The sequence below is a fragment of the Ambystoma mexicanum genome, chromosome 10, assembly GCF_040938575.1.
Source record: "Ambystoma mexicanum isolate Mex_15411 chromosome 10, UKY_AmexF1_1, whole genome shotgun sequence".
NCBI classification, from domain to species: Eukaryota; Metazoa; Chordata; class Amphibia; order Caudata; family Ambystomatidae; genus Ambystoma; species Ambystoma mexicanum.
The window spans coordinates 995,349,803-995,376,285 of NC_090932.1; the positions used below are offsets into that span (position 1 = coordinate 995,349,803).

Here is a 26,483-nt window from a genome sequence, read left to right on the forward strand (position 1 = left end):
TAGGTTTTTCTGAACATTGTATGTCAGCAGTGTTATCACAAAAACACGATTTGAATCACAAAACCATTGACTAGGCAAGTAAGGCATTTTCCCAAGTTGAAATGAAATTTAATGAATGTGAAAAGGCCCTATTAACCACTGTGTGGGCGCTACAACATTTCCGCCCCATTGTTCAGGGAGAAAAGGTGATTATTGAAACAAATCATCAACCTTTGCAATTTTTAGAGAGTAAAAGAATTAGATCAGGTAATCTAGCGCAGTCCAGAATCACGTCATGGACGCTGGCATTACAAGGTTTTCCTGTAGAAGTGAGATATGGACAAAATAAAAAGAACCCAATTGCTCAAGTGTTAGCTGACTCACATGACTGCGCAGCTGAACAAATACCAAATGAAATGGAAGTGGAAACTAGTTTGCAGGAATTTGAACAATCACCACACAAAGCTTTTGATGAAAAAACATGCAAGGATTTGCCAACTGTATATGTGGATGGTTGTGCTTTTCACATTGAAAATGACAGTAATAAACAATTAGTGGCAGGAATAGGAAATGTCTGGTTGAAATGTGAAGGCGTCCCCAGTATAGTTATGAGGATTGGAGCTTGGAGCAGTCAGGTGGCGGAATTGGCAGCCATTTATAAAGCAATTGCTACTGCAGTTGATAGAAAGTTCAGTGAAATTGTCCTGGTGACTGATTCTGACTATGCACGGAATAGCTTTGTGGAGTATTTGCCTGGTTGGAAAGCAAGAGGCATGGTTACATACAACAAAAAGCCACTTAAACATGGAAAAATGATACACGCCATAGACAAATTGGTGTCAGAGAATAATTTAACAATATACTGGAGAAATATTCGTGGGCATTTAAAAACACCAGGAGAGGATAAGGAGGGAAATGATAAGGCAGACCACCTGGCTAAGATTGGGGCTGTGATGGGAGAATTGCTACCTATTGATTATTTAATTGGTGAAATACAAATTGATGCAGTAACACGTTCTAAAGCACCAAAGGAGGTAGATCAAGCAGTGGTACAGTGGAGTCATGACACGCCAGATCAAGATTTGATTGAGGCACAAAAGAATGATCGAATTTTGGGAATCTATTATAATCATTTGATAGATCCTGAACAAAATCCTTTAACAGAAAATGATTGTATGGGAAAAGAAGAGTTGAGGGTGCTATTGAAGAACAAAACACGAATTAGATTACAGGATGGACTTATGATTAGAGAGTCCATAACAGGACAAATACAGTGGGTGGTACCCCTTTCATTCAGAGGGCTAATGCTACACCATGCACATGATGCCATAACTGCAGGCCATAGAGGTTCACAAAAAACATTAGAAATACTAAAAGATTATGCTTACTGGCCACATATGTCCCAAGATGTGGAATTATATACTAGAGGATGTCTAGTATGCGCCCAATTTAAACCTGCTTCACCAATGCATAGAGCACCATTGATGAAAAGAGGCCTAACTCTCCCATGGTCAGATTTGCAAATAGACTATGTAGGTCCTTTATAAAGGTCGAGCAGGGGAAACCGTTATATTTTAACTGTGGTATGTTTGATGTCGAAGTGGATTGAATGCATTCCTGCACCAGATTGTAGTGCGCAAACAGCAGCCACATTGCTGGTGAACCATGTGTTCTCAAGGTTTGGGTTGCCACAAAGAATTGAGTCAGACAGAGGAAGTCATTTCACAAGTACTCTAATGAGTAAGGTATGGCAAATACTAGGTGTGAAAAGGAAACTACATATCGCATATCGGGCAGCGTCTTCAGGTACAGTTGAAAGGAGCAATAGGTCTGTTGTAGATATTTTAAAGAAATTTGTGGCAGAAGCAGGTTCCAGCTGGGATTTACGTTTACCGTTGGTTTTGATGGCAATCAGATCAACTCCTGTCAAAGCAACAGGTGTAAGCCCCCATGAGGTCTTGACAGGTAGGAAAATGGTGTTACCACAACACCTACTATACAGAACACATGAGCAAACACTTGTGAGTGCATCCACAGTTCATGAATATATTGATGAACTGAGGAGGCATTTGCAACATGCATTTGCTTTTGTGCAGAGAAATCTGGAAAGAGCTGCTGACAGTGCAAAGTCTTATTATGACAAAAAGACATCAGAAAAGGAATACAGGGTAGGGTATCAGGTGTACAATTTTAATTTTGGAAAAAGTAAACAGAAAAATTCTAAATTTCTAGCAGCCTGGCAGGGGCCATTTCGAATTATAGATAAGGTCTCTCCTGTAGTTATAAAATTTTGAAAAATGAAGGTGAAACGGCAATAGAGCAGTTCGTCCATGTAAATCAAATCAAACCATGCCATCCCAGACATGAGATCAGGCAGCTTGAGCATGTAGAAACAGATAAAGTCCCTTGAACACAAAAAGAGAAAATAAATGGGTACAATCAGGAGGCAGTGAGAGAGAAGTTAAAAAGTTGATTGTTATAATTGCACATAAACACTGTAATATATGTAAAAATATATAATATAAAATAAGTAAATAAATAAATAAATATATAAATAAATAAATAAATAAATAAATAAATAAATATAATGGAAGCTCATGGTTGGTGTGCAGAGAGAAAATGTATTAAATATTGAATGCTGTTTTATATGTGCTTGTTTTCTTTTAACTTGTGTTTAATTTCAGGAAAAAAAAAAAAAAAGAAATGTTTTTACCAAGCATGTTTTATTTTTGGCAAAAGGGTGAAGTTAGTTTTGTGCTATGTACTTAATTTGTTTCTTTTCTATTTGATTTAGAAAATTAACATTATTTGGTCGGAGGTTGCGGGATCAGAGGCCACGGGAGACGATGGAGTCCTGGAGTCCCCTGGATGAAGACCAAAAGATGCCTGCCTTCAGGTGGAGGTGAAGACAAGATAACCAGAATGCCAGAAAAGATGACTCCTATGGATCCAAGATTGCCAAGATGAAAGTGTAATCGAATGAACCAAATAACATTGCTGGTCGGGACATATCAGAGGCAGACAAGAGTCCTGACATATGGAGTTCCACGTATTTATCATTTTAATTATTTATTTTAATTTGTTATATTAATTATTTGTTTTAGTTAGTTGTTTTATTTTATTGTTTTTAATTGACTTGTAAAATCGAAACTTAGAGTGATGCCACTTCCACTGAGAAGGCAAATGTAGAACATTTTGTAAACTAATGAACTCAGATGAATACTGTGTTGATTGCAACTTTTTCATTGATGCACATGAATATTCATTTTGTTAGATTGCTATATTGTGAAAAGAAGAAAAAGAACAAGTTGTTTTTAGGAATTGGCTTGGATCGTAGCCAAGTTCTAAAAACAAAAGGAGGGTATGTAAGGATATTTGGCGTGTTACAGCACAGAGTACAGCACTACTGCACAGGTAGCAATTTTTTTTTGATGCAGCACCACCACATGGGTGTGGTGCATTGCTATATGTGTTGCCAGAGTAACATGGACATATAAGTAAAGACAGGCTATTCAGTCAAAAACGATTTTTACATATAAGATGCAAATCTATTTTTACAGTTAAAAGCACACATGTGCACATTCAAAAATGCACACTATTTTTCACCTGAAATGCCTATGTTGCAAGAGACACATTTGAAAATTAATAACTAACCTTATTAATAGCTAACCTGACTAATAAAACTTCATTTAACATAACCCACTAATAAAAATGTGTCTCCACTGCAGAATTAGGCCTACTCTGAAAGTGAACTTTTAAACGCACATTCATTTTTTTTGCCTCTGCTGCCCTGTCCACATAACTACAGGAAGCAAAGAGCTCGAAGGAACAGGAAATCAGTTTGTTACAATTTTTACTGTAGAAATGAGCCATTGTGTAGTGAGGGAGGAGATGACATGATTGATTCTGATTGGAGCAGCGTCATAGCAAGTATCATGCTAGAGGCTGTGATGAGAGTTTTGCTGGGAAAGCTTGAGGAGAGGGGGAGAACAATCGAGATCTTGCAGAGCTGGGAGAAGGACCTGTTTCCTGGCTGAAGCATTCCTGCTGCAAAAGCTGAGAATTCCAGGCAATAACCTGGTTTGAGAACGGCAGACGCTTGTTTTCACTGGGGTTAATCTTCAAGGGAGCCAAATTCAGAAGGAGAATAGCCGGAGAAAACTCATGCTGAACAGATAAGGTAATTACAGAAGTGTGGGAGCTGTGCGAAAGTCTGCAAAACTGTTCAGTCAGTGTATTCGAGGGAGTCCCAGTCCCTTATCAGCATATTTAATGTTACCAATTGAATATATTCTCGCAGTTCCCTGTTCATTTTATCACAAATAATGTTGTACCATTTCATTTATTTCTGTAAAAAAGGGTTAAACTGTGTTTAAAGGAAATTTCTATAATACAAAAATATCTGAAAACAGATAGCTAGTGTGTATTATTTCTCTCTTTCATTTTGCATGGGAAAAGGTTTAAACGTGGGTAGATTTTTAAACAGTGCAATTGTCATTTTAAAACAGATGTGTGCATGATTATATTCAGTATGGACAGTTGTGAGTGACTGTTTGTAGCATAGCTTGTTGGAGGTACATGAGCCAACGGGACGAGAGACTCTCTGGACATAGTTCCATACCGTATATAAGGTAGTGGAAATTACCACAAAAATACCACAATAGCCCATGGTGGCACACAACACTAACACTGAAAATGTGGTATTCCTAAAATGTAGGCCTGAGGTCTCTCTAGTGATCAAGAACAATCTAGATAAAAAACAAGGGATGTTGGATATTGGGGCCACAAATAAACCAACCACTATACCAACCAACCACGCAAATTATCGCGCACATTATCTAAATAGGTCTGAATTCTGAAATAATGCAATGTATTATTGTTATGTGTGATCCAATATGAATACAGAGAGTGATTATTGCTAAAGGTATTTTGGCGGTAAGAAAATACCGCAAAGCCCCAAATATCCACAAAATACCCAACATACCCCAGGGTTCATAGTGCATTATAAATAAATAAACAAACAACTTCTATTTTTCAATATCTGTACTCAACAAACAACACAAAGACTAGTCGACTTTACACATTAAATAAACAGTATGGTCACACTTTTCTCTTTTCCCTCAACATTTTTTAAACCCGGTGCTGGGTTTGAGATATCACCTTACACGAACCTGTTTGTGCGTTTATATATTTCACTCGACTCCCACTGGAGTTTGAGATGTCTCCTTCTGAAAATCTCCTGAGTTAAGGACTCTCTGCGCTATCCTGTCTTTACACAATTTTTCCGGTTACTCAAAAATGATCACCTCTTAATTTGCCATTCCCCTTAGTCTACTCACCATTCGTTCGTACATCGACTCAAGGCCTTCGGTATCGTCTCCTCCTCCAGTTAACAACATTGCCTTCTATCCGTAGAGCGCCCGTGGAAACCAGGCAGGGATTTTGTCAAAGGAGGACCTGCCCATCATAGGTTCACTTTATTAGCACGTAAGCTCTTACCCAGGTGCCAAGGAGGTGGACTTGACTTTACCTCCCAACCCAATTAGCCCAACGTCTCTCATCACCCATGCCTTCTGCCATGAAAATTGTCTTTGAACATGGGCTTGCAGTGTATTCTCGTCTCTGGGAATATAAGGGAGTGGGAGCGCGCACGATCGTTCTCAAACTCCTTGCCCAACTCTATTTCCATCCTTGGATCACGTGACAAGAGACCATGATTTGGACCATTTTGTTGCATTTAATTGTCTTAATTGAATAAAACTTGCCACTCATAGTGTTCTTTCTTTGCAACTTAGCAAGGAATGATTCAGCTTCCCACGTTTGCTAGCTTCAAGTATAGATAACCAGTCTAGGCTGCTTCAGCTTAGACACAAGGCCTGTGCAGCTTCGGCATTCAGTTTTAAAATCTCAGCTAATTCTTACTGAAACACAGCCCTCAACCTTCTTTCTCCATGGGTCAGAGCTTACTAAAATTAAGACACTGATGTGCTGCTCCTATATAATGGCGGATATATGTACAGTTATTAAATGGCTTGCGTTTTCTGCAGTGCTCTTCACACGTGCAATCTTCTCTTCGCATATGAAAGTGTACTGGATTCTTTATTTCATCATCAGTTTCAACAAGGGTCATGCATCTTCTTTAGCCAGTCTTCTATGTGTGTCCCACTTCGCTTCTCGTGACATCACCAGCTCCTTTTCTTGTTCTTTTCATATTCCTCTGGGATTTCCTTCATTAGACTGTCATCTCTTTGAGAGTACATCTGATAGGGTTTTCTTAATGGATACCATTTCTCGGAAGTTTGCCGTGTATGGTCACAACTGCTGGTGTCAAGGATGGCACAATCTCAGGCCTCCAACATACAGGTGGGAGGGGGGGCGGCACATCCTGTAGAGGCATTTGGCTGCTCCTCTAAAGGTATATGCAGGATACAGGACATTCAGTATGACAGCCAAATGCTTCCTTTTGTTAACCTCCAGCAAAACTGTACCCTTAAAAACACAGAATGTTATAAATATATTACATTGAAGGTGTGTAATGAGACAGAGTTTTTTCACGAATTGCAAGATTATTGAACACAAGGAATGCTGGTAAATGTTTGGTTTTCCTTAGTTTATAGTAAAGCATTTCATTTTGTTTACCACACAAAGCTTCATTTCATCTTGGATATGAATGAGGAAAAGGATTGGACTGCACTTTTAATATACCCCATTCAAATAATGTACTTTCACACTATGTAAGCGGTCTTAGAGATATCCACCTAAATGTGCACAATTTAAAATTATTTAAGCATGGCACTGCGCACTGCAAAAAGTACATAGAGCAGGTCTTAGATATACAATCCAGTGTTGGAGACCACAATGCAAATATTACACACATTTTATGGCTGTGTCCGACTTTACTAGTCTATTAGCCTGCGGTTCTGAATATTATTGGTAGAATATCCACTAATGAAATAGAAAGAAGGGCTCATGAAACCATTCTTCATCATATGACACAAAAATGTAAACGACTCATTGGCGGAGAAGACAAATATTAATAGCATTATCCATAGCTAAGCTTTGTATATTGCTTCTATGGAGACCACCTACAAACTGCACCTTACAACAATGGTTGAATAGCAGCCTGCTTTGAACAGATCATCTGTAGGATACAGAATGGTACTTCCACATTAACTGAAAAATGCGTAAACGTCCTGCAAAATATTTAAAACACATCATATGCCCTATCTCATTGATGATTTAGTCATGTAGTATGATTAAATCTACTACCTGCTAATTTCTTGACTGATAATCTCTGTGAAATAAATTATTTGTTTAGTTGCAACCACAGACAATCAATAGTTTTTTAGTTGGTTTGTTATTAAATAACCTTTAGCTGTTTTACATTGTTTTTGTCCTTTTTTCACAGGTATTAAAAATACGTATAATAACCATTCCTATATTAACACATATACTTTGGATGCAGTTAAGAGCGTTGGTATAGTACATTGAGCCCATTAATCATGATGTTGGGGTCTGAGTCAGTCTGATTTGAAATTTCGTATTAACGTACTATGCTTTTACAGCATTCTGGGGTTTATTCATTATTTCTACTGGATCCGGCAGATGCATGTGAATTACTTCAATGGGGAAAAACAAAAATGACATAAAGAAAGAGGGCTGATTGGGCGATTCTGGTTACAGAAGGACACCATGTGGCAACACCAATTTTTGTCCAATTTGAGTTATGGATTCTAATTATATTGGTAGATTGTATCCAGTAATTGATTGAAGTTTCAGGATGTACTCTAAGTGTAATATTAGCTTTGAGTTCTTGTTTTTGATTCATTTATAGGGAATTTGATGCAGGGTTAATCCCTGAAAAATAATGCCCAGAATTAAAGACTTTCTTCCTTCTACTGATTAACATCTGCCTGTTGCTCAACTCCTCTCTGGCATCTCATGTTTTAACCAGGCTGTTTTATGAAAACTCTTCAAAAAATCATTTCTATGCCAAACTGATTTAGGAAATGTTGGAATAATTTCCCAGCTATTTCATTTAGCCAAGCAACTGGAACTTGTAACACTCTGGCAACTGCAAACATCTATCCAGGAACATGACCTTTTGTAAATAGCCCAATTTGACTATAGACCTACCCAAGGTACAGAGCTGTTTACAAAATCCTACTGGGTCAGCTCAGGAAAGTGGTTGAAGGTGGAAATCATTTTGGATCAATCTGAGGAGTTTGCCAGTGTCAACAATTACATACTCCTAACAGGGTAGGACAAGGTCATCCAGAGCACACACTTAAAATGGCTATAATCCTTTATTTCAAACCACACCAATATGGTGGAGTGAAGACCTCTTTTCATCTAAACCTAAACCTTGGTGTTGCAGAGTTATTTAACGTTCAGCATTATTGCCTTTGATATGCAGTTTGCATATTAGCCCTCTAATCAGCATAATACCTCAAAAATCCTCCCATTGCTAATATAGTCGGACAATGGCTTTTCAACCAGTATCTGGCACTTCTTGCCCACCGCATCGCCGCCCTCTGCCCCAACTTTCAGTGCTATGCGGACGATACCCAGCTCATTTTCAGGCTACCCTCGGCCTCCTCCTCTCCTGCCCTCATCTCTGACTGTCTGTCTGCTATCCAGGAATGGTGTGCTGCCAACGACCTCCGCCTTAATGCTAGTAAGACTGAGATTCTACTCATCGGCACACCCACTCCCTCCTTCCCTGCAGCTCTCTGGCCAGCCTCTCTTGGGCCTCTTCCTGCTCCTACCTGCAAGGCAAAAAACCTCGGGGTCATCTTTGACTCCACACTCTCCTTCTCTCCTCATATATCTGACGTCTCTAAGAAGTCACACTACCAGCTGCACCTCCTTAGAGGTATTCTTCCCTTCCTCTCCTTCCCCCAGAAGCTCACTGTCTCCCGAGCCCTGGTTCTCTCAAAGCTGGACTACTGTAACAGTCTCTATCTTAATCTGCCTGCCTCCACTCTCCGCCCTCTGCAACTCATCCAGAACAGAACTGCGAGACTTGTCCTAGGCCTCAAGCCCAGGGACCGTATCTCTCCAGGACTGAAATCTCTACACTGGCTCCCAGTGGCTGCGAGGATTAAGTTCAAAACCCTCTGCATTGTCCACAAGGCCTTCTGGGGCCTGGGGCCTAAATACCTGCAACTCTCTCTTCCTAAATATCTTCCTTCCCGAGCCCTTCGCTCATCCGTCTCCAACTCCCTCAGGGTCAGCCGCTTCTCGAAGCAACGAGCGGGGGGTAGATCTCTCTCCGCGGCAGGAGCCTCCCTCTGGAACAGCCTTCCTGCCTCCCTGAAACTTGAGGAGAACCATCTCCGGTTCCGGAAGCACCTCAAAACCTTCCTCTTTGCTTCTGCTTTCTCTCTCCCTCTCCCCTGCTAATTCTTCACAAAATTCTGCACTGAATCTGAAACTTGGCCACTCTCACCGACCTCGGTCCTGGGCCCAGCCACTCTCCACTTGCACTGCCTCCCTGGCAACCCCTGCACTGCGGGACTGTTCTCTGTATCCCTACAGCCCCCCCTGTCCCAGCACTTGTCTGCACTTACCTTGCACTTGCCACCAGCTGGCCCTATTTATTTATTTATCTATTTATTTCTATTCTACTTACCTTGTACTGCACTTTCCCCTACCCCTTCCTCCTACCCCTGCACTTGCGCGGTCTGAATGACACCTGGCCTAGTAGGATCGTTGTCTGTCCTCCCCCTGTTCCCCCCTCCCTGCCTCGTCGCGCCTTGAAACACTTGTGTATAGGCGCGTTACAAATGCCATATCATATCATATCATAATGCTCTGATCTTGGTGACATTCTATGGACAAACACATATATCTTCTATTGTGATGAAGAACTGTCTTCTATCCATAAAACAATGGATGAATCAGAGTTACCCCAAGATCAACCCCAAACACAAATGAGGTATTGGATTTCAATGCTGCTATTGATCCATGGAATGCCCCTTTTTTCGGAGGTTCAAGCCCCTGCACTGGTCCCTTACCTACATTTAGGAATCTTTGAAATATCATGGTTGTTGAGATCACACCAAATCAGCAGTTGTCAGCAGTCCTTACATTGTGTTTTTACATCAAAATATATTATAGAGCCTACTCCTGCCACAGGCGTTTCCCCAATGGATAATGACTATCAATGCTTTTGCAGTAGTTCACTAAGATTTCAGAAACAGTGATTACCTAGACATTTTCAGCCACATTAATGATACTTCTGCAGAGCCTGCAAAACATTGCGACAGGCATGCTGCTTAGACCATCTGTCACCAGGTTTGACTTCTCTTCATTGCATTTGTCAAACAATGTGTACTTTATACAGAAAGCTGTCTATAACCCTAAATGGACTTGTCACACAAGTCTGCAATGACATACACCACTTCTGGCTGCACCCTAATAGTAGTCAGTACTATAAGCTTTTCAAAACATACATTCCACTTGAACAAACAAGAATAATTGTGCTATAAAATATATATATATTTTTTTAAACTTTATTTTTCTTGCACACAGGTAACATCAATGCTTACATATATTGCACATTGCTTCATTACATTTTACAAATTCAATTAGCTTCCTATCCTGAGTCATATCGCTCTGCCTTATCAAACAGGTATTGTTTATATCTGTCCCATATGTTCCTTGGTCTGGATTGTGGTAGCACCAAGTCTATGTAGAGTTCCTCTGTATCATTAGTCCACACCATGTCCTTATCCCAATCAGCCTTAGTTGGGGCGTATGCGCTCTTCCATTTCATCAAAATTGCCCTTTTGGCTATTAGTAGGCTCAAATTCAACAGTCTATGCGAAGTCGGATTCATTTTCCCCACTGCTCCCAGCAAACATATCCTGGGTGACCATTCCAGTGGTCGGTCAGCCATCTCATCTAAGGCGGCACAGATTTCTTCCGAGTAGCCCCTTAGCTTTATACATGACCATAGCATATGATAAATATTTGCATCCTCTGTCTGACATCTAGTGCAGGTCCCCAACATGTTGGGATATAGTCGTTTAAGTTTTGCTGGGGTATAATGTGTTCTCTGCACTATTTTGTAGTGAATTACCTTATATCTGGAATTACACGATATTTGCTTGGTGAGCGAGCAAATATGTTCCCATTCCTGGTCATCAAAGTGCTGTCCCAGGTCTTGTTCCCATTGACTCTTAGCTGCGGTATTCTCTGCAGGGCGCGTTTGAAGTAGTAGCTTATACAGTGCCGCCGCCAAGACTTTTTATGTCCCCCCTGTGAATATGTAGCCCAGACCTATATTTATCGCTGGTTCTCTGCGGAATGTGGGGCATGCTTCTTGTATGGCCATTCGCACTTGGGTATACTGCTGTTTATGTCTATTCGTGTTTCCCACAACCTCTCTGATGTCTATCCACTGGACAAAGCTCTGGTCAGGGAAGAGTTGTCCCCACTGGGTGATCCCTTTGGATGTCCAATACATCGCGATTTGACTATCTGCACTGAAGGGTGTTTGTGGGTCTCCCCAGAGTGGCATACTCGGATGGTATAGCCTGTTGGTTTCGAACATATCGGCTATTTTGGCCCATGCAGTGGTCGTCACCTTTGCTGGTTCTATAGTGTTATAGTGCTTGGGGCTTGATATGCGCAATTTGTGGAGTGCCGTTATCACTTTGCGCTCTTTATAACCGGGCATCGGGGTCACAGGGTTGAGGAATTGTGTAGCCCATTGGGAGGCGTAGTGTGCCTGTGCAGCCAGATAATACAACTCCAAGTCAGATGCCATCATCCCTCCTCTAGAGTGTGTATCAGTCAGTTTTTTCCAGCTCACTCTGGGATGCCCTCCCCACACAAACGAGGTGCACGCGCCAGTCAGTGTGGTAAATAAAGAGTGGCCCGGCCAGACAGGTATAGTGCTGAATAAATAAAAAAGCTTTGGTAATATGATCATTTTAATTAGTGCTATCCTGCCCATCAATGATATGGGGAGGGCGCCCCAGCGTTTTATTTTCACGCACAGAGTATCAGTGAGAACGCAATGGTTCAAGGTGCGGGAGAGCTGTGCTGTTCTGGCAATGTGTGCACCCAAATAAAGTATATGAGTAGGGCTCCAGACGAGACCATATAGGTCGTGTGGTTGTGGTGTATTTTCTGTGATTGGGAATATCTCTGATTTGCTAGAATTAAGACGTAGACCCGAATGTCCCCCAAACCGTTTAACCTAAGCCAGTACCTTGCCCAAGGTTCGTTCTGGATTTTTTTAGATATAACAGAATGTCGTCTGCATATAAAGTTATAATGTGTAATTCACCGTCTAGCCTGAGTCCTGCTGAGCTATACCGTGCCCTAAGGATGTCTGCTAAAGGTTCAATTATTAATGCGAATAATAATGGCGATAATGGGCATCCTTGTCGCGTTCCCCCCTTCAGTTCCAGTTTGTTTGTTAAAACCCCATTGATTCTTATTTTTGCATGTGGGCATGTGTACAGTATTTTTATCCATTTCAGAAAATTGGGGCCGAACCCATAGTTGCGCAGAACCCCGAAGAGAAAGGGCCACGAAACCGTGTCGAAGGCCTTATGCATATCTAAGGAAACAGCCACGGCCTGGACATCAGGGGTGTTCTGGCTAAAATGTTATGGCACCTTCTAACATTGGTTGCAGTGGACCTTCCCTTAATAAACCCTGCCTGGTCTTCATGGACCATATACGGCATCAAAGGTGTTAGTCTAGTTACCAGTATTTTTGCCAGGATCTTTGCATCAGTGTTTATTAATGACAATGGTCTATATGACCCACACTCCTCAGGGGGTTTCCCCGGCTTGAGTAACAACGTAATTACTGCTTCCCTAGTGGTTTCGGGGAGTTCTCCTTTATGTAGGGCCTCACTCCATACTGCCATTAATCTGGGGACCAGTAGGGGACCAAACTCCTTATAAAACTCTGCCCCCAGACCGTCAGCGCCCGGTGCTTTCCCATTGGGTAATGCCTTTATTGCCTCTAACATTTCCGCCTCGGTAATTGCCATCTCTAACAATTCCCTAGTGTCATCGGCCAGCAAAGTTGTCGGTATTTGTGACAGGTATCGATCAATTTCCTCGTCTGTGGAATCAGATTGCGGGGAATAAAGATTTTTATAGAATGTATGGAACGTTTCTTCAATCTTGTCTCGGTCAGTGGTAACCGAACCATCTGGGATTTGCACGCACGGTATGATCGTTGGTCCCCTCTCTCCCTTCACTGTCCTGGCCAGTAACCTCCCGGGGCGCTCACCCTCCCCATATCGGCGTGCTGCAACTGGTTTATCAAAAAATAGGATTTCTTGATCTGCTGCCGCATTGTATTCATCTAGTTTGGCTTTCATTTCGGAACTGAGGTGAGCTGATGGGGTTTGTGCATATTGAGATTGCAGTGACGCTATTTGCGATTCCAATCTGTTCAGTCTACCCCTGATGTCTTTAAGAATTCCATTTTCTGTCGATATGGAGCTTCCCCTTATATAGGCCTTAAATGCTTGCCATACTATTGCTTGACTGGGCACCGAGTTTTCATTGATTTCGAAATATTTCTGTATTTGTTGTTCCATAGCGTTCCTGTAGACCAAGTCACGCAATGCTGCAGGTTTAAATCTCCACATTGGTCGCGTTACTACAGTGCCTGGAATTCGTAATGTTAACTGGATTGGGGAGTGATCTGAATATGTTCTGGGATAATGCTGTGCTGCTAGGACCCAGGAAAGGACTACATTATCTACCAACCACAAATCTATTCTGGAGTGCATATCGTGCACCGTCGAGTAATATTATTCCCTCTTAGTAGGATTTAATGCTTTCCAGGCATCTTTCAGACCTAGGTCTACCATATGTGTAGTTATAGTCTGCGCTGCTTTGGTCAGTGCCCTGGTCTGTGTCGATGTGCGGTCTGTATGGACATCTAAAATAGTGTTAAAGTCCCCACCGCATATCAAGTGCGCCGTGGGGTAGGCGGCCAACCTCTCGAATATTTGGGAGAAAAATTCTGTATCGTCCACATTTGGTCCATATATGTTTAGGAGAACGATCTCCTTATTGCAAAGTGTGCCATGGAGTAGGACAAACCTCCCTTCAGGATCACATTTCACTTCCATACATTTAAACTGGAGGGTTTTATGTACTAGAATCGCGGTCCCCCTTGCCCGTTTAGAGTATGTTGTGAAGTACTGGTGCGTTCCCCAATTCGGAATTAGTTGTCCCCCCTGTTGAGGTCCCACATGAGTTTCCTGTAGAAAAATTATCTTAGTGCCCAGTCTATTGGTATATGCCAGGATTTTCCTCTTCTTGACTCTGGACCCCAGGCCTCGGACATTCCAACTTAGTACTTTGATACTTTCATCGTTATTTCCAGCCATAACCTATGAAGCAGTTATCAATGTGTTCAAAGAAGCATGTTTCTATTAGGAGCTCGTTGGTCATCATGTTCATTACCTGTGCGCGTTTTGTTTTACTACCATCCTTAACATAACCATAACCCAACATTCCCAACCTGTCCCCTCCCCCTACCCTCACAGTTCCCCCAACTTTAACTGTGCTCATATGATCCCAACCCTCCCTTCCCATCACTGGTTGTGCACCTGCTGCAGGGGGGGGACCTGCGGCGTGTTCCAGTGCCCATGCCATCTTGAGGCTAGTAAAGGGTAGACCGGTTCAACTTGGTTGCTCACACATATATCGAAACCTGTGGGGGCATCACAATTTAACAAATCCTGTGAATTCGGTCATATATACCCCCTATAAAGGCCGTCCCGGGGGGAGGGCAGCTATTGCTTCGGGAATTGTACATTACATAGCAGAAACATGCCCATTTTCACATAATCACAAATTTCGTTAAGTTTCCCCTAACCTGGGATGATCAGTCAAAGCAGGAATATGTGTTTCCACAAAAGTTGCAGCTTCCTCTGGTAACGTAAAGAAGTGGATCTTGTTCTGGAAATGGATTTTGAGTCTCGCTGGATACAACATAGCATACTGAATCTGTCTTTCCTGTAGCAGTTTTTGACCCCTGCAAAGAGCTTCCTCTCCTGATGCACTGCAAGGGTAAAGTCTGGAAAAATGCGTATAGTATTAGCTTCCCAACGTAATTCTTTCTTTTCTCTTGCAGCCTTCAGAATTAAATCTCTATCCCTGTAGTTCATCACTCGGGCAATTATAGGCCTAGGGTAGGCTCCTGGCTTCGTCTTCAGGGCAAGGGATCTGTGGGCCCGCTCAATAAGGAACATCGGTGACCATCCCGGGTCACCCAGGAGGGCACGCAAGAGCTCCTCCACTGTCTTTTCCATGGGTGCTTTTATTGCTTCCTCTGGAACACCAATTATTCGAATATTATTGCGTATTGATCTCGGTTCTAAATCCTCGCATTTGGACTTCACAGTCCCCAGGTCGATTGCCATCTTCAAGACCGTGGTCTTCAGGGTTCCAAGTGTGTCTTCCGTGGCCGAGATTCTCGTTTCGGCCTCAGTCATGCGTGAAGTAGTTTTGTCCAGTTGCGTTTTGATGGCCCCCACGTTCGCCGTTATCCCATCCAGTTTGTCATTGAGGGCCAAAAATCCCTGTTGCATGGCGATGAAGATTGCTTGGGGTTCCATCATCGTTGCCGGGGGGGTCTGTTGTTCGTATGGTAACGTGCTCTCTGCCATCATCACACCAGGTTCTTACTGCAGTGGTGTCATGAACTTATCAATAGAACCCTTACTCTTCTTGGGGCCGAAGCCCTTTGGCATTGTTCCCTCGGGGCCAGTTAGTCTGTGATATGAACTGCAATGTGCCCTTTTCTACGCTTCAGTTCTGTGGCATGATACACTGATTTACTTCTGGTGGAGCGCCCCCCTATAAAGTGATCCCATGGCCCGAACCAACAAGGCCAGCCCACGCCTCGCCGTCGAGTTACGTGGTTATAGGGAGTTGTGTCTGTTATTTACAGTTGTCCACGGGAAGTCCGGGTTGGCCTGAATCACCGGCGTTCTGGGGGTACGCATAAACCCACACAGGGGGTTATACTGCTCGCTGTGCCTCCCTCCCGTCATGGCCGCCCCACTTATCTGATGGAGTTTGTCTGGTCTTCTGCAGTTCACTCCCCGGGGGCTCCGCAGTACGCACGGGCCAGAAACCACAGCTCCCGCGTGCGCTCCACGTGCGACACCCTCCTGGGCCGTGGCCGCAGGAGCCCGATGATCGCAGAGTGTCTGGGGCGGAGGGGAAATTGAGGGGGGGCCACTCGCGGGTGCTCAACGAGGAGCGGAGCGCCCACGGCCTTCCAAGCTGATTGTTGTGCCGTCCGTTGCCAGCGAGTATCCGCGTTGACGCTCGCCAGGCTCCTCCTCTCGCTCCTCGGCTGTCCTCAGGCGCCGCTTCCCTCCGCACGTGAGATACGGATACCGGTTTTCCTCTGAGATTTTGCAATTGCCAGACACCAAACTTTCCCAATTTGTTCCGCCGATGTTGCCGCACATTCTATACAGTTTCTGTCAGGAACCGGCATTCGCAAACGCTTATGTCGGCATTACGGCCTTGGTCCACGCCGGAGCTCACACGAGAGCGACCATTTTCTCTCGCGCGCAACAGCGCCCCCCGTGCTATAAAATATTTTATTATGACGCCATAATCATCAAAGCTTGAGAGAAACACAATATTGTCCAAGGCATTTCAGTCCTTTTTCAGAGAACACATCTGAAAACAATATAGAAACATATTTGGGTGAGTGATCCCTAGGATACCCAATTTTCTGAAACCATACTGAACTCTCAAGCAAATGTTCCAGAGACTACACGCAACAATAACATACCTGGCTGAAGGAAATGACAACACGATCTTGAAAGAATCGATTGACGTTTTCAGAGTAAATACACACATGCGCATTTTCAAAGAACAATTTATCACTTAACTATAATTCATATAATCTTATTAGTGCACAGATATTAGATTAGGAAGGCCAAATACAGAAACTAGGAAGGCAAACACAATGGCTCCTAAACTGACTTAAACAACAGTAGCAAAGAAAATGTGTGCTGAAAAATTAACCAAATAACTAAAGTCATAATAGTGGCTTGCCAGAGTGGAGACACAAGTTCCTCTGACCAGCATTTATATACAAACTCTGCCTTGGTTCTAAATATTCTGGTGTTTTGCCAAAAATCGTGTGCACTTATATGCGTGCATCATGACATAATTGCATGGGCAAGGACCTCATGTCATCACAGGCTTGACTAATCTCTGTGCAAATTGCCAAACAAACTAGCTCCCTAAGTGGACGTTTTGCCACATATGATCCATCAAATCACCCTATACTCAATTCAGTCACAATCAGCAAGGAGACTCGTGGTCCTGAAAGCACCTTTGCTGTCCTTGAAACCAAGACCTGAAACAACCTCTGCATTTTACCGTAGAACGATGGATGGGTACCTTCGATGCCTTAGAAATAACTATACAACCTTTCATTTCAAACAGTCAAACACTGCTTTACTCAATTGGTTATCTTTCAATGATTCCTCCCCAGACTACACTGCTTCCTCTTTTCTTACAAAGCTCCAAGATGCCCACGAGGTAAATGGGTGAGCTACATACATCCCTCTCCCTGACTACATACATACTGTCAGAGACGGCACATAAATCAAGGGTTTGTATCATGTTTTTGTGGCACAGAGATCCGACCCACTCTCTCTCTCAACCTTGAGCTGGTGCAGAGTCCAGAACCAGTCTTCCTTAGAACCCCAGTTAGTCTCTAGGACTCAGTAAACCCTACTGTATACTCTCTCTTATTCCATTGATGGTTACCTAATGGCCTTGACATTATCCATCTATCTCCCTCTGGTAACAATCTATCCCTCCCTGTGCTCATCGAAGTTTAGATTCCTCTAAAAAGCTCTGAATGTCCCTGCACACACTCTGCCTGTGGCAGTCATTGTCTTCTCACGCTCAGCTGGTGCTTTCGCTTTTCTCCTTCTCTAATGTTATTTCCTCCTGCAGTCCGTTTCCACTCCTCCCTCCACTAATCTTCACTGTCTCCTGCCTTCACTTACCCTCCAACATCTCTCACTGCCTTCTTCTCGCCTCCAACCTATGTTTCTATTCTCTCTCCTACTCTCTCTACCATGGCTGCTTCTCCACCCAACCTCTACGACTCCTACTCTGTTGTCAGTCCTATTATTTTAGTACTACGACTACACTACTACCACTCACCCTCTGCTACCTCTCTCCATCTTCCACCACTCTCTCCACTACTACTTCCACCCCCATACTGCTCATCCTATTCCTCTACTACATATCCTCCTTCACGCTACCACTACACCTCCTCCTACTCCATACTCCTACTAGTCTACTCACTTTCCTCAACACACCCTTCTTTTACCCACACTGTTGATTCTCTTCCACGCCTTACACTATCTAATTTAACCACACTCACTTCTCATACATGCTCATTCATACAACAGTATTTTTCCTCAAAAACAGAAAGTCTTCACCTTCTGGGTGGAGGAGCCTCCAAGGTAAGGGGTGTTGAATAGGGGTGGGGGGTGGAGGTGCTGAATTGGAGGTGGGAGGCAGTGGGGGGGGTGGTAGCAACAGGGGGAGGGTGGGTGCACAGAGCACTCTGGTTGCTTTGAACCCAGGCTTCCATCAGTAGATTCAGCCCAGGTTTGGAGCAACCTGATAGGCCCCCGCACCCATTGAGGATGCCAAATAATTTAAAAAAGGACATATTTAATCAATGTATAACTGATTGCTAAGAGTGCAGACTAACATACTGGAAGCTTTTGAACACGTGTTTTACTTCAAATAGCTGTGCGGGAGGAAGAGAGTAATGTGTGTGGGAGAGGGGGTAGGGGGAATAGAAATCCAGGTTACCCACACAAAAGCGGCCATGTGACAGAGACCCACACGGATATCTCCAGAGTTGTCTGTAGGTCCGTCCACTACTGCATCCAAGAGTATTCTTTGACTGGCCCATTACGAGTGTAGAGGATGTTTTAAAAATGGCACAGTACTAGATTTGTAAACCGTAAATAAATGGAAGTGGTGAACATAGAGTCTACTGGGTTAGACAAAGTGGGCATTGCACAGGATTGTGAAACTGAACTGAGAACATACAGAGATTAGACATAGTGGGTGTACAATTCGATTTTCAAACAAGGAACACACTGGGATTCTGAAAACTATAAATCACTGACCATATAGTGAATTGATACATCTAGGAATTTCTTAATTGTGAACTAGGAGTTGATTATTATTATTTAAGATACAGAAAGCATTGAGTAATACCACATTTTGAATATACCAGAATATGATGCTTGAATTGTTCAAATTGGTAATGTACTTGCTTCAAATATACTGAAGTAAACATAGGTATTTACTGAATGTACTGGGTTTACACTCACTGGGAAATTGCAGTGATTGGATGAACTAGTAATATACTGGGAAGGTGGAGCTTGCAAACTGGTAATGTCATACCAGGCTTCTTCTGGGATTCTCTAATCTGATACCATACTTGGGTTGTCAAACTATGAGTCCACTAGGTTTGCCAAAATGGATTTTTACATAGTTTGGCAAACTGGAAACAGACTCAGATTATCAAACTGTGAATGTATTGAGATTGTGAAACTGAGATGTTCTCAGTTCCAGTTCATACTGGGAATAAACTAGGACTGGGCAAACCGACAATAAACTGGGTTGCTGTCCACATGTTGTCTCATCATCAGAGCTTGGTATGGTCACATTCAGTCATCCTGCTGGATGTAGTACTAGCAATGTCCGATGACTAGATGTGCGCTGTTCTTAGCACTGTTGCTATAATCAGTGCAAATGTGGTCAGAGTGTCAGTACCTCCACATGTGTAAATACTGACGTGTGTAAATACTGACATAGTGTCGATGTGCAATCCATCCAAATGTATTAATTGCATTGTCTCTACAGCTACAGTGAATCTGATCACGTTTCAGATGCTAAGTACAAGTCGCACCATTGCCCGGAGCTACGACAGGTAATGAACAGGTAGCACAACAAAGTTCTATGAGAGAAGCGCTATCAGAGACCACAGCCACACCATCTGCTGTTGGCTTGCATGCGTGATAAGGCAGTCTGGGCCTGGCAGTTGCTAATCTAATACTAACACAGGTGCAAAGTGTGCATTGCCGCGCCCTGCGACACGTAGTGAACATGTGCTACAACAAAGTTCCCAGAGAGAATTGCTTTTGACTTGCAGGCTGGCTGGAGCAGCACGAACGTTCATGTCAGACTAGCCCATTCCAGCTCGTCTGGCAACCGAGCAGACAGTGCCTTGAAGGGCAGCGTGTTTACTGTAGAGTGAAAGCAGTAGCCTTGTTTTTCTTCATCAATGCCATGCACCATAAATGTTTTCCATTCTTTCCAGCACTGGCAACGAAAACAAAACATGCTCGCAGAGGCTAGTTAAGGCTGGCAACAATCTAACTGTGCATATTGGAAACTGCCCATGATGTACTATCAGTGCATAATGTAAACTGGAAAGGATGTGCTAAATTGGAACAATGTAAACTGACAACGGTGTTAAGTGGTTATTTTGGAAGCTAGCCATGATGTTTCAAAGGGCTTAATGGAAACCTGTGACTATCTGTGATGATCTGCTAAGTGTGCATGATGTAAGCAGGTAATGCTGTGCTAAGTGGTATTCTTGAAGTGTTCTCTAGTACGTTTCTTGCAATGGTATACTGCTGTATTAAGACATACATTCATAAAATAGACAAAATAATGCTTACTGATCATATTAATAATAATTATTATTATTATTGTATTTATTGAGCGTGGGCCAAGGTTTGAGGAGCAACTGAGCCCTTTACAGAGGTATACAACAGTACAGATGCATAACAGATCGCTTTTCAGAGGTAACAAAAGAACAGATATACAGCAGTGGGGTATGATACAGAGGAGGGGTACAGCAGTACAGGGTGGCGAAAAAAGTGAAGGGCAGATGGTGTCTAGCAAAACAGGTAGCGTGGGGGCAACATGAAGGCTTAGGTGTTGAGGAGGAGCGACTCCTTGAAGAGGTGGGTCTTGAATTCCTTTCTGGATTGTAGGAGCAAGGGGGGCGAGTCTGATGCTGACAGGGAGGAGATTCCATAGTCTTGGAGTATAGGGAGAGAAGGCTTGTTTTCTGGTCCCTTGCTTTTTGCTGGAACATATTTCAAGTCTGCATGTGTCCTGGCTTCTGGTGGTGTGCTGTCCATCGGAGATGCTGAATTTCTTTGTGAGGGCAAATGCAGAAAGACTTGAAGGTGATTCAAACGTGCAGTGGGAGCCAGCAAAGGTCAATGAGGGTTGGAGTGATGTGGTCATTTCTGTGTAGACACTTGATGAGGCATGTGGCCACATGTAGGACACTTCTCAGGGGTACATGGGAGGATGACCTGAGGTCTTGAAGATGGACATTGCCCTCATTCAGTTTGGATAGGAGCAGTGCTTGAACAGTGGAGCTAAAGCCGTCCAGAGGGAGGAAGGACTTGGCTTTCCGCATGCGGGAGAGCTGATACAAAGCTGTCTGAGTTATCTTAGCTATATGTGTCTTGAAGGAGAGGTGCTTGTCCATGTGGCACCTGAGGGACTTGGCCCAGGAGGTGAGCTCGGGTGTGAAGCACTGAGGGTTCATAGTTGATAGCCTGGTCTTTATGTCTGGAGGCTTGGTGTTGTTGGTGAGGAATAGGAATTTGGTCTTGGAGGGGTTAAGCTTCAAGTATGCACTGGACATCCAAGACTGGATCATCGAGAGGGAGGTTTTGAGCCTGTGGATGTCCTTGATGGAGTCAATCTTCAGACATAGCTGTGTGGCATTGGCATATTGGTGAATGTGGATGTTGTGTTTGGATAGCAGGGCTCCCACCAGCTCCCTATATAGATTGAAGATCACTGGGGAGAGGATGGAGCCCTGTAGGACTCCACAGGTGATAGGTAACATTCAATACTACATCTTGCAATAGCATGTCTGTGATGCTGGAAATGCATTGGAGGGACAGGGCCTCCCTGTCCTTGTCCTGTAGTCCTTGTTCATATGCGTTCTGTGTTGTTTTCTGCCCAGGAGTCTATTTGGGACTCCTGGCAGTGCAGCTCTTCCTGTTTTTGGTTTGGTGTACAGACCCAGGGGATACCCTTATGGCACCCATGGGTGGGGGTACAACCCTGTGCCCCTAGTGTATGTTTTTGGGCACCTGTGGGTGACTCACAGAGCAGGGTATGGGCTGGTGGCAGCTCCATGCTGAATTTGACAGGTGCTCTGAGTATCCTCCATTTTGGGATACCCAGGCCCTGCCATTGGAATCAGTTGATTCCTGATAGGAAACAAGATGTCCCCTGTGGCCTCTTGCTTTCTATTGCGTGTTACCTTGTTTTCCCAAAGTCCTGGGAAGCCCCGACTCTGTCCCTTCCCCCTAACTGGCTGTTGGGTGGAAGTTCCATATATGGTGTTGTTGTGAAGTCCAGGCCAGACTGGCTGGAGCCTTCCCAGTGACTGTATGTTGTGGGTACACCCTGTGGGTGGGACCTGGATGAATGGAGTGTGTGACCAATATGCACTTCTTGTTGTGGCTGTCTGGTTTCTGGTATGAGAGAGACAAAGACCGAAACTGGCCTGAATGCAGTGTGTAGTGTTGAATGGCTGGGTACTTGTCCCAATCCACATTCCTTGTTGTGAGTGTCTGAGAGGGAGATGGATGGCCTGAATGCACTGTGTGCCTGATTGGTTGACTGACTTCATGAATGCCCTTCTGTATGATTGGCTGCTGAGTGTGACCCAGCAGTGTGGATGAGACGCAGAATAGTATATCTGGGGACCTCTCACCAATGGAAATTGTTCAGAAGCTGTGCCTACACTTGAAGAGTAACTGGAACTGCTGATCCTCGACGTCCAGCTGGAAGAAGAAGACTTGCTGTTGCATTTGCTTCGACCCGATCTGAAAGCTGCTGAATTCGTCGAGGACTGATCTGAGAGAGGACCTGGCAAGGCGCCCTCTTCCCCTGCTCCGAGGGACCATTGAGCACTGCTAACCTTCGCCGAAGCTCCCTGTAAATCAGACCCTCGAAAAGCTGCCGACCGGAGACGGGACCGCCGAGGAGAATGAAGTGAAGCACCCGGACATCGCCGCCGTCGAAGTCCATTGCCTTTTGCCCAGGGTTCGTAGGCCCGTCGAAGCCGTGTTGCCCCAGAAGAGGGGACCGCTTGATGCCGTGCCGTCAACGACCGGACCATCCGCTCATTTGCCTAAGACTGTTGAATCGAAGGACTCCCTTGTCCGCACCGTCAACCACTTTTTCCCGCCGGAGAAAGTCAAGGACGCCGACGCGCCGAGGAGAATCTGCAGGTGGGTTTCCCGACACCTGAAGACCACAAACCCTTCGACGACTCGACACCCTTGCTGGGCAACAGCTCTTCTGAAACTCTTTGCAGTCCAGAACTATCAAATGCTGAGGTGCCCCGCACACCTCATCCTCACAGCACGTCACCGACGAGCAATGCCTGGAATGACACCGTGGTCTTGGCACCCACGAACTTCTCATTGACACCGTCAACGCCAAGTTCACCTTCTTCAATGCCTCTCGATGATCCGTGGCAAAGATCCACCGACGCTTCTTCAAAGAACTCTGCTCCACCAGGTACATTGGGGGAGGGGGGGTAAAAACATTATAGGAGAGAATAAGACTATTGATCAATATATGGACTGGGCTTGTGCTATATCTTTATTTTACAGGTTGACCAGGTGGGGGGATCTACCAACAGACAACTATGTCTGTTGGTAGGGGCCAGAGTTCTGCCTATTGTGTCAACCATCTTGCTTTCCTTCCTATCTCTATTGCTGGTTTTCCTTGTTATTGATCTGTGTGACATTCTGACAGTATAGTTGATGCACTTTAAGGAGATCTGATAATATTGGTGGTACCACTTTAGAATTTTATATATTTACCATTGTTGATTTCTGAGTACAAAGTGAGTTATCGTGATAGTTTACATACCTTTGAATATTAATTATATAAAGACTGTGTTTTCAGTAATACAGTGTGTGGACATTCCTTTGTGGGGTCTTGGGACTACACTGTACTTAAAAACCAGCCTGCATCACCTCCTGAGAAGCTAGGCCTTGATTGCTCATCCATTGCTACCACAATAGAGAATCTTGGCTGGGGTCCTCTGTGCCTCTCCTCTACCATATAGAGAGCAGAAGTACAGACCCCCCTCCAGTCTTTACAATGTCCCTTTTAGATATTTTAAAGCATGATGAATGAAAATGGTTAGAAAAGTCTCAAATTCATTATGACCTTATATAAAACAAAAATTAAATACAATACATTGTACAGTGACTGTCCTGTGCACCTCTGATTATCTGACTTTGTTTTTTTATCAGGCTCTGGACACATATGGAGGAATTGACTATCTCTTTTCAAATGCAGCCTCTGACGTTGTTTCCAAGAACATTTTTGAAACAACAGAAGAAGAATGGGATATGGTAAGAATGCATAAGATATTCATGCTCATCTGAAGAGAGTGGCCAACCAGATTCTTTCAATTAACACTTTATCATTGTATATTGCACATCAATAAAGGGTTTTGAACCCTCATCCCAACTTAGACAAGGTGAGAGGTGTGGATCTGCCTCTTCTTGTAAAAGGCTGGTATATACTACATTATATGTTGCATTGGTTATAGGGTTAGTGAACGAGCGAAAATGAGTGAGTGTATTCTCCCTCTGCTATTATTTACATTTCTTCCACTTGTGGTATATCATGTATTAAGACTCAGAAGTTCTAACAATCTGTAGATGTGGAAGGAAGGATTCACCTAAAATATCCAAGTTAACAGTCATGGGAGGCTTCCCGTTTTGCCCAATGAAATACTACATACCCGGTTGATATGCTTTTCATGCAGGTTGTGTCCCTGCAATCATACTAAAAGCAAAGGAGTCATCAGATGTTTACATTGTGGTATCTACGCAAAACCCTGGGTTTCCTGGTCCACATAAACCAACCACAGAAGCACACAACTTCTGAAAATATATAAATGGTTACTAATTCAGCATGATCTTACACAATGAAGAAACTGCAAATGAAAAGAAGTTAAGAGAAAGCTAATGCTGGCTGTGCTGAAGAAATATGAACATCTAAACCCATCCCTCATATAAATGGGCCCGCACATGCAGTGGCCTTCACAGACCCTTAATCCATGGATTGTGCCAAACAAGGGCGCTTAAACCGGCAACTATTTCCCTTTATCCAAGTTATAATCAAAGCATCAGCAAGAGAATCTTTCCACTTCTCAGTTGAAACTGATTTATCCCAGAAAAACACCAACAGGATTAAAAGGTGTCTCCTCGGTTTAAACCGTAGAACACTGGTTTCCCCTCTCCCAGTGGTGCCTTAGTGTGAGCAAAGTTGGGAAGAGGTTTGAGGGGTGAATCAGTCAGCAATAAAAGCAGTACAGGTCTTCTAAACAGTCATAATATAGTTTTAGAAATAATTGACTCTAGCTGTTCCTTTCACCACCCTTGCTTTCTCTCTTTCTGTCTCTCCCCTATCATTTGTCTTCCTCTTCCTCTGTATGTGCTTTAGTGTGAGAGCTTCAATGAGCTCCTCACCTCCCCTCAACGTGAAGACACCCTAGATGTATGGAAGTAGGGCCTAGGCAGATGTGAGACCACAGGAAAAAGCAACAACATCCTGTAGTGGGGAAGGCAAAGAGGTGTTTTATATGGTGAAAAGAAGAATTACAGCAGGGGTGACAGAGGCATTCTCTGAAGAGGGAACATGCCTGCTATTTCGAGACATAAATTGTCATTGCAGGAAGATCACCATCAGACTGAATGTCTATTGTCAATACGGGGTGATTTGGCAAGAAGATATGCTCTGCAGGGGAAACTGGAGTTGTCACAGACGTTTTAAGGAACCAAAGGACCAGACCAAAGAAAGGTTGTATAATTGTGTTTGTTCATTTCTTTTTTTTGTTAAGTATTGGTATGTGTACACACTTTAACAAATCTGCAAGTTCAGCAGCAATAATATTCAATAAGTTGCCAGCACGCATACTTAAATATTTCCTTGGTGTTCACATAAAAAACAAATTATAGGTTTAAATCTGATGTGTGACCATTTCGAAGAAGGAAGGACATTTTGGGAGACATATATGGAATATTCCTTGCAAAAGAATGTATTAAAACAGAGAATTACTTGATTGCACTAACATTGTAAAATGGTCCTCTTAAATATTTTGCAGTGTTCATTTCCAATCATCACTTCCAATGTAAATGGTAATCATAATATGAACATGATACTTATTTTACTGAGCAAAGAACATTATCAAAACTAAAACTAGTCATATGCATAATTTCCTATTTGACGCCAAATACTCTTCTGAGAAAGGGCAAGCTGACAAACAGAACCTGTTAAGGTTTTGTTTGTTTGTTTGTTTGTTTATTTATTTGTAGTGCGCACCTAACCCAGGGGTAGCAGGGCGCAAAAAGCAGCAAGAGGATTGTA

At 43.4% G+C, this 26,483-nt stretch overlaps 1 protein-coding gene across 4 annotated transcripts in view; it reads left to right on the plus strand.

Annotated features, from left to right (window-relative positions):
- Positions 1–26,483, plus strand: part of LOC138491912 (dehydrogenase/reductase SDR family member 4-like) — a 594,704-nt gene that overhangs the window by 347,446 nt on the left and 220,775 nt on the right. For all 4 annotated transcript variants that reach the window (XM_069618776.1, XM_069618777.1, XM_069618774.1 and 1 more), the window contains exon 4: positions 24,359–24,460. In XM_069618776.1, coding sequence (XP_069474877.1) covers positions 24,359–24,460 — 102 coding nt within the window. The remainder of the gene's footprint in view (positions 1–24,358; positions 24,461–26,483) is intronic.